This window comes from Silene latifolia, chromosome 10 (genome assembly GCF_048544455.1).
Source record: "Silene latifolia isolate original U9 population chromosome 10, ASM4854445v1, whole genome shotgun sequence".
NCBI classification, from domain to species: Eukaryota; Viridiplantae; Streptophyta; class Magnoliopsida; order Caryophyllales; family Caryophyllaceae; genus Silene; species Silene latifolia.
This window is the reverse complement of record NC_133535.1, coordinates 61871216-61879448: the sequence shown is the minus strand read 5'-3', so window position 1 is coordinate 61879448 and position 8233 is coordinate 61871216. Positions and strand designations below refer to the sequence as shown.

The 8233-nt window shown below is 39.6% G+C and overlaps 1 protein-coding gene across 1 annotated transcript; it reads left to right on the top strand.

Annotated features, from left to right (window-relative positions):
* The first annotated feature begins 3292 nt into the window (after positions 1–3292).
* LOC141607653 (putative mitochondrial protein AtMg00860) lies at positions 3293–3853 on the top strand. Its single transcript, XM_074427008.1, has one exon. It carries the CDS (start codon positions 3293–3295, stop codon positions 3851–3853), a length of 561 nt encoding a protein of 186 aa, XP_074283109.1.
* Positions 3854–8233: the final 4380 nt, after the last annotated feature.

Here is an 8233-nt window from a genome sequence, read left to right as displayed (position 1 = left end):
TCATATGTGATAATCACATTTATCGTTTGAGTTTTATTAAACTCACCCGCTACCTTGTCGTATCCAAATGGGTTGTAGAGACAAATTGAACCCCGTTAAAGTGAACTGGATTGACATGGTATTCGCCCCTATTTACTTATATGAGGTGACGTCTCCAAGTGACTAGAGTGTGATGCGATTGGTGGCAAGTTCAAGTGCCATAGAGTCATATGGGATGACTAGCCGATCACATAGGCAGACTGTATGGGACAATCTGTCGGGCAGTGACCGCTTATAGAGTTCTGGTAATTCATAAAGCCTGGTCGTGGCAAGAGCTACTATAGTATTCTTATGAGTCAATTCTTTTGACTAGAGACTATTTGCCCAAGTTGGCACAACTTCTGATTAGCTTTGATTTATACTCTACGATTTCGTAAATGAGGTCAAACTGGGTATATTTCGGGTTATGATGGACTGTGGCTGAACGAAGGGAATAGGGCGATAGGAATTGTCCACCCCTTGTCAGGGTTGTTTGAAATCTCAAGGCCACTCGAGGAGTAGTTAACTGGAAATGCGTGGCCACGCTCGGAAGGTATCTATGATAGATAATTCCGGCCAGACAGTTAATCTCCAGATCGAGAAAACCACTCAAGATATGATCAAATGTAAGTACGACCTGCAAGACACCTTGCATTGAGTGGGAGATTGTAATAGGACAAGAGAATTGGTGATGCACACTTGTCGAGGACAAGTGGGAGATTGTTGGGAAATGTGTCCTCTACAATAGTGCGATCACATGACTTAAATATCATAATTAAATCTCATACTAAGAATACATGAGGGATGATTCTTTATACAGTCGACTGACCGTCATTAATCGGTAATGATTGGCTAACTAGAGTTTGACATTACTGTCGTGTGACGGTGGTGGTCAGTTGATCCCTTTAGGTCACACCTATAGGATGAGGCCCAAATAGATATTTAATTAATTGTATGCGATACAGATTAATTAAATTCCTTAATTATGGGAGTGCAATTTTGCGTCTTATTTTAATGTGATTAAATAAAGATTAAATTTAGTGATTAAGCGTTAAATTACTAAATTAGTTGAGGTATTAATATAAGTTTTGAGGTAGAGGTAATTAGTTATTTAAAATTACAAGAGGTTGTAATTTTAACTAACTAGAAATTATGGGACCCATTATATGATGATATAATGGTAGTATACTACTCAAAAAGTGGAGTGTATATTATATTATTAATTGGAATATTTAAGTGTTAAATGATTACATTAATAATTAAAGATGTAAGATAGTTGAACATATGACTTATAAGCATTTGTGGGACAAATGACAAAAGGCAAAAATGGACCATAAAGGGTCCATTATTTCGGCCAAATGAGAGCAAAAGATGCTCTTGTTTTGTCTTGTTCATTTTGTTATAATAATGTGTGATAGTGACTTATCCATGACATATCTTACAAAGCTTAAATCCTACACTCTACCTACACAAACCATAGACTAAAAACAAAAGGCAAAAGATTCCTCCTTTGCCTTATGCCAACCGGTTTTGGCATTACAAAAGGAGGAATTTTGGTTGCTCATTTTTGTTACTTCTTGTCTTGCTAGTGAATGCTTATATCTCTCTAGCTTTCTCACATGCAAAATTCATACAAGCTCTCAACAATACTAATACACATCATATATTACTTAAGATAGTAATAAAAGATTATTAGTATTATTAAGGTAATATTTCTACTACATATCTAGTTAATATTAGTAGAGATTTTTGGGATTCATCTTGGGTGCAATTTATTGGAGTGGCTTCTAAACTTGGAGTCTTAGGAGGATCATCCATTATTATAAGCTCAAGAACAAGTGAAGGAAGGTGACCTTACTTGTGCCCAAATTTTCGAACCAACCAACAATGTAAGGAACATTGTTTTTCTTATATATCTTTCGTTTTGTTATGCATGCACTAGATCTAAAGAACAAATAATTAATAAGTTAATTAGTTCACTATTAGAGGAGTATAATAATAGGTATATGAACCTAACAGGATATAGAAGAGCGGTCAAGCCAGGGACAAGTTGTTGCTCCTCCTGCCGCATGACACAACTTGGTCTTATGGAGGCTTATGCACTCCTAACAGGCTCCTTTGGAAGCAGCAACCATGTTGCCTCCACTACCTTAGTTAGCAAGTTGAGCTTACTTACCCAAGACAATCCAAACCCATACAAGCTGAGATGGTTGAACAAAGGATCAGAGGTGAGGGTTGACAAGTAGTGCATCATGTCATTCTCTATTGGGAAGGTGTACAAAGATGGGGTGTTATGTGATGTAGTGCCCATGAATGCCTGCCATCTCTTGTTAGGAAGACCATGGGAATTTGACAGGAACACTGCTCATCAAGGCATGGACAACACTTACAGTTTCAAGCACAATGGCAAGAAAGTCACCTTGACTCCCTTGCCGCCAAACCAAAGATATTATGGGAGTCCCAACATGCCTGAGGAACGGAATGGTGTACTATTTCTATTAGAAGCAGCTATAATAAAAGAAATCAAGCAAGAACAGCCTATATTGGTTTTGCTGTCAAAGGAAATTCAGAAAGAAGAGAGCAATGAGATTCCTGCAGAAGTTAAGCCACTGATTCTGAAGTACAGGGAAGTTTTTCCAGGTGAGTTGCCTACTGGGTTACCCCACTGAGAGGGATTGAACATCACATTGACCTGGTACCTGGGTCCGTGCTGCCTAGTAGACCAACTTATAGATGTGATCCCACTGCAACCAAATAGCTGCAACACCAAATTGAAGAACTGATAACGAAGGGATTTGTGAGGGAGTCACTGAGTCCATCTGCAGTGCCTGCCTTGCTGTTGCCAAAGAAAGATGGGACTTGGAGGATGTGTACTGACAGTAGAGCAATCAATAACATCACTGTCAAGTATAAGTTTCCAATCCCAAGATTGGATGATATGTTAGATGAGCTTAGTGGGGCCACTGTCTTCTTAAAGATAGATCTCAGACAGGGTTACCATCAAATTAGGATCAGGGAGGGAGCGGAATGGAAAACTACATTCAAGACAAAACATGGCCTCCATGAGTGGCTGGTTATGCCATTTGGGCGCTCTAATGCCCCTAGCACATTCATGAGGCTGATGACAAAGGTGCTGAGACCATGTTTAGGCAAGTTTGATGTAGTCTACTTTGATAACAGCAGCAGCTCTTTTGAGCATCTTGACCATCTGGAAACTGTGTTCAGAATCCTCATGGAGCGGAAACTCTTTGGCAAGCTATAGAAGTGCACTTTTATGGTTAAGGAAGTGGCCTTCTTAGGATACATTGTATCTGGGAGGGGTATCTCTGTTGATCAAGAAAAGGTAGCAGCAATACAATCATGGCCAACTCCTAAAACAATCACTGAGGTGAGAGGGTTCCATGGATTGGCTTATTTTTATTGGAGATTCATCATAAACTTCAGTGCAGTTGTTGCACCCATCACTGAATGCATAAAAAAGGGAGACTTTCAGTGGACTGAAGTTGCTAAACAATCCTTTGAAAGGATAAAGAAAATGATGTGTGAGACCCATATCCTGATACTACCAGGTTTTGATAAACTATTTGAAGTTGAGTGTGATATAAGTGGAGTAGGGATTGGAGAAGTTCTAATCCAGTGCCAGAAACTTGTGGCATATTTCAGTGAAAAATTGAATGGTGCCAAACTGAAATACTCCACATATGATAAAGAACGTTATGCAATTGTTAGATCAGTCATGCACTGGAGCCATTATCTGAAACCAAAGACATTTGTGCAGCAGGAGCTGAATCAAGGGCTCCCAATCCTGACCAGGCCACAGTTCAAGTCCCAGTAACACCCATTGAACCACCCCTAACTCAACCAGTCAAGAGGTTCACCAGGTCCAGTTATCAGCTGCCTATATGGCCAGTTGGGGCAGGCCTCAACTGAAAGTCCAAGCTAGCCCTTAAGCATCCTACCAGTCATCCTAAAATGAAATGTAACTTGCAGAAATTTCAACAAAAAAGGAAATCAAGGCAGTCACATGTTGAAGTTAAAGCATAAAGCAACATTTCCTTATTTGGTGAGGCATTTGCGAGGCTCATTAAAAAGAATTGCTGTAACTTTTTCCACAAAGCCTGTCATAGATAAGAACAAGAAGCCTTGACTTCATCTAGCCACCAAATCAACATCAAACTATGCACAAGAGGACAACTGACAGTGACAGCCTGCAACCATGCTTTATTTCAGTCTGTTTTGCCCATTTGCTTTTGTTTTCACTTTTTCACTTTATTTACCAGCTTGTAAGATAATTTATGTTGTTTGTATTATTCTTAGATTAATTCTGGACCATTGGATGCTAGGGTTTCGAAATTAAATGCAAAGACAAGGCCTATATAAGGACCTGTGTCTCATCTGTTTCAGGCAGATTGTTTTTTGAATGAAAATTAGCCTTGTGACTTCTCTCATTTCTTTCAAACTTGTGTTTAAACTGTAGTTTGGAAACCTGGCCTGGTGATTAACCTGTGATTTCTGTGGTTAATTGATCAAAGTCAGTTTGGCATTATTAAGTTGAACCTGTGTCTATCTGTGGTTCAGTTTAATTGTGTTGAGCAAATTTCAAACTTTAATCCTATGCTTAGCTTTGGATTTGAATCTGAAATTTGTTAAGTTATCATCTTAGATTTCCTGTGAGTATTCTATGGGAATTTAGGGTCTTAACTATATCCTTTTGTCACTCAAACAAGTCACAGAACCAGTTGAGTCAGTTGGTCTGCAATCTCAGGATTTCAGGCTGTTTCAGTTGAGTTTAAAAATACTTAGAATCCTTCAAAATTTATAAAAATTGGTACAGTTATAGAACAATATTAAATCTTATTTGTCATAAAATTTCAGAATTTTTCAAGGTCATTTGATATTTTTAAGGTGTCTTGCAAGGTCCAGCAGCATTGTTGCCTGTCGATGGGGTTTACACTGCATTTTGGTTATTAGAGCAAGGTTTAACACAATTCCACCTTTGTGTTAGTCTTGGGTTGAGAGAAGTTGTGAGATTATTATCCCTACGTATTAAAAAACACAAAAACGACCATGAGTGAAGAGAGACTTGCTGGTATTGAGACCATAATAGAAACACTTGCAGGAAATGTAGACACACTACTTAATGCTGTTCATGTGGTGATGGAAAAATTTCCAAAACATGATCCAAGGAGGCAGCCAGCTGCCAGAGGAAGAGGTAGAGGCAGAGGCTTCTTCATAGGACCAGGGAGAGGACAACCACCACCTGGTTATGAGTCAGACTTTGAGGAGAGTATCAGAACACAAGAGGAGGCTCTTGAGTATGCAGACAAGCATCTAAAGGTAGAAATTCCTGATTTTTCTGGTAGTCTTAATCCTGATGACTTACTAGAATGGATTAGGGATGTTGAAAAGATATTTGAGTTCAAAAATTACAATGATGCTAAGGCTTGTAAAGTTGTTGTGTTAAAGTTAAAGGGTTATGCATCACTGTGGTATGACAACCTTAAAGATCAGAGGTTAAGGGAAGGGAAAGAACCCATTAAATCTTGGTCCAAGCTTAAAAAGAAATTGTTGGATAAGTTTGTTACCAAAGATTATACCCAGGACCTAGTCATTAAGTTATCTAAGCTTAAGCAGGATGAGAGACCACTTGAGACCTATTTGAGGGAGTTTGAACAGCTAACCTTACAGTGTGAGATAAATGAGAAGCATGAGCAAAGGATTGCTAGGTTCTTAGAAGGACTTGATAAGAACATTGCTACTAAGGTTAGAATGCAACCACTTTGGTCTTATGATGATGTTGTTAACTTGGCCCTCAGAGTGGAAAAAATGGGAAAGTCTAAACCTGCTACACCTAAACTTGAACCTATCTTTAGACCCGACACTGGTGTTAAAATGGCTGAGACACCTAAACCAGTGTCCCAAACAGGAGGAGACAAGGGGAAAGCACCCATGTTCCCTAAGTCCAACCCACCTCTGACCAAAGAAAAGATTAAATGGTTCCAATGCCAAGGGTATGGCCACTTCAGGAAGGATTGTACTTCCAAGCGAGCATTGACATCAATGGAAGTAGAGGAGTGGGAAAGAGAGGGTTCAGTTGAGTATGAGGAGGAGGAAGTGAATGAGGAGACAACTCTTAAGGAAGAGCCCAACCAAGAACAAGTCTTGGCTCACAATGATATAGGCCATAGTCTTGTTTTGTGGAGGGTAATGTACTCTCAACAAGCACCATTGGAGGAGGATCAGAGATCCTTCATTTTCAAGAGTAGATGTACTATTTAGGGAAGAGTATGCAATTTGATCATTGATGAGGGGAGCAACACCAATATGGCATCTGTCACCATGGTTAATAAGCTCAATCTCAGCACCCAGGAACACCCCAACCCTTACAAGCTAAGATGGTTAAATAAGGGAGCAGAGGTTAAGGTTGATAAACAATGCCTCGTTCCATTTTCAATTGACAATGTTTATAAAGATGAGATCTTGTGTGATATGGTCCCTATGGATCCTTGCCACCTACTACTGGGTAGAACATGGGAGTTTGACAAGAATTCTATCCACCAGGGAAGGTGCAATACCTATTCCTTCAAGAAGGGTAGCAAGAAGATTATATTGACCCCTCTATCACCTAATCATAAGAACTATGGGATTCCAAGTGTGACTGATGGACTCAATGAAGTTTTATTTCTATCTAAAGCAGAAATTGTGAAGAAAATGTAACAAGAGCAGCCTGTTCTCATCTTGTTGTCCAAGGAAATTCATGAGGATGTGGAGCATCAAATGCCAGCAGAGGTTAGACCATTACTGGAACAATACCAGGATGTCTTCTCTGCTGAATTGCCTAGTGGATTGCCCCCACTAAGAGGTATTGAGCACAAGATTGACCTTGTTCTAGGATCTGTACTCCCTAACAGACCTGCATACAGGTGTGATCCTGATGCTAATAGAGAATTACAGAAGCAAATTGATGAGCTGATGAACAAGGGGTTTGTGAGAGAGTCCCTGAGTCCCTGTGTTGTCCCAGCACTGTTGGTACCTAAAAAGGGTGGCACTTGGAGGATGTGCATTGACTGTAGAGCTATCAACAATATCACAATCAAGTATAGGTTCCCTATACCTAGATTGGATGATATGCTGGATGAGTTAAGTGGTGCCAGGATCTTTTTTAAAATTGATCTTAGGCAAGGTTATCACCAAGTGAGAATCAGGGAGGGTGATGAGTGGAAAACTGCCTTCAAAACTAAGCAAGGACTCTATGAATGGCTGGTTATGCCATTTGGGTTATCAAATGCCCCCAACACTTTTATAAGATTGATGACAGAAAAGTTGAGGCCTTGTTTGGGAAGATTTGTTGTGGTGTACTTTGATGATATCCTAATCTACAACAAATCCACAGGAGAACATTTGAGCCACCTTGAGGAAGTGTTTCAAATCCTGAGAGGCAGCAAACTCTTTGGAAAATTGGAGAAATGTACCTTCTTGGCTTCTGAGATTAAGTTCCTAGGATACATCATCTCTGGGAGGGGAATTTCTTTGGATCAAGATAAGATTGATGCCATTAAATCCTGGCCAATCCCTAAGAGCATCACTGAAGTAAGAGGCTTCCATGACCTTGATTCCTTTTACAAAAGATTTATTAAGAACTTTAGTGTCGTTGCTGCCCCAATCACAGAGTGTATGAACAAAGGAGAGTACAGATAGACTGAAAATGCTCAACACGCATTCAGCTTGATCAAGAGAATGTTGTGTGAGGCACCTGTTCTCAGACTGCCAGATTTCAACTATTTGTTTGAGGTAGAATGTGATGCCAGTGGAGTTGGCATAGGAGCTGTATTGATCCAAGAAAGAAAGCCCGTGGCATAATTCAGTGAGAAGTTAAGTGGAGCAAAGCTGAGCTACTCCACATATGACAAAGGGTTCCATGCAATTGTCAGGGCTCTTATGCATTGGAGCCATTACCTGAAACCAAAACCTTTTGTGCTGCACTTAGATCATGAAGCTTTGAAGTACATCAATGGCCAGCACAAGCTAAATCACTGACATGCCAAATGGGTTGAATTCTTACAATCCTTCATATTCTCAAGCAACATTGTTGTTGATGCACTGTTTAAGAGATATTCATTGCTGACAGTCATGGAACAGAAAGTTCTTAGGTTTGAGTTCATGAAAGAGCTATATAAAAATGATCCAGATTTCTATGAAGATTGGTTAGCTCAAA

Bases quoted from the DNA above. Each gene is read 5' to 3' on its own strand.
- LOC141607653 (XM_074427008.1), top strand. From the start codon at position 3,293: ATGGTTAAGGAAGTGGCCTTCTTAGGATACATTGTATCTGGGAGGGGT.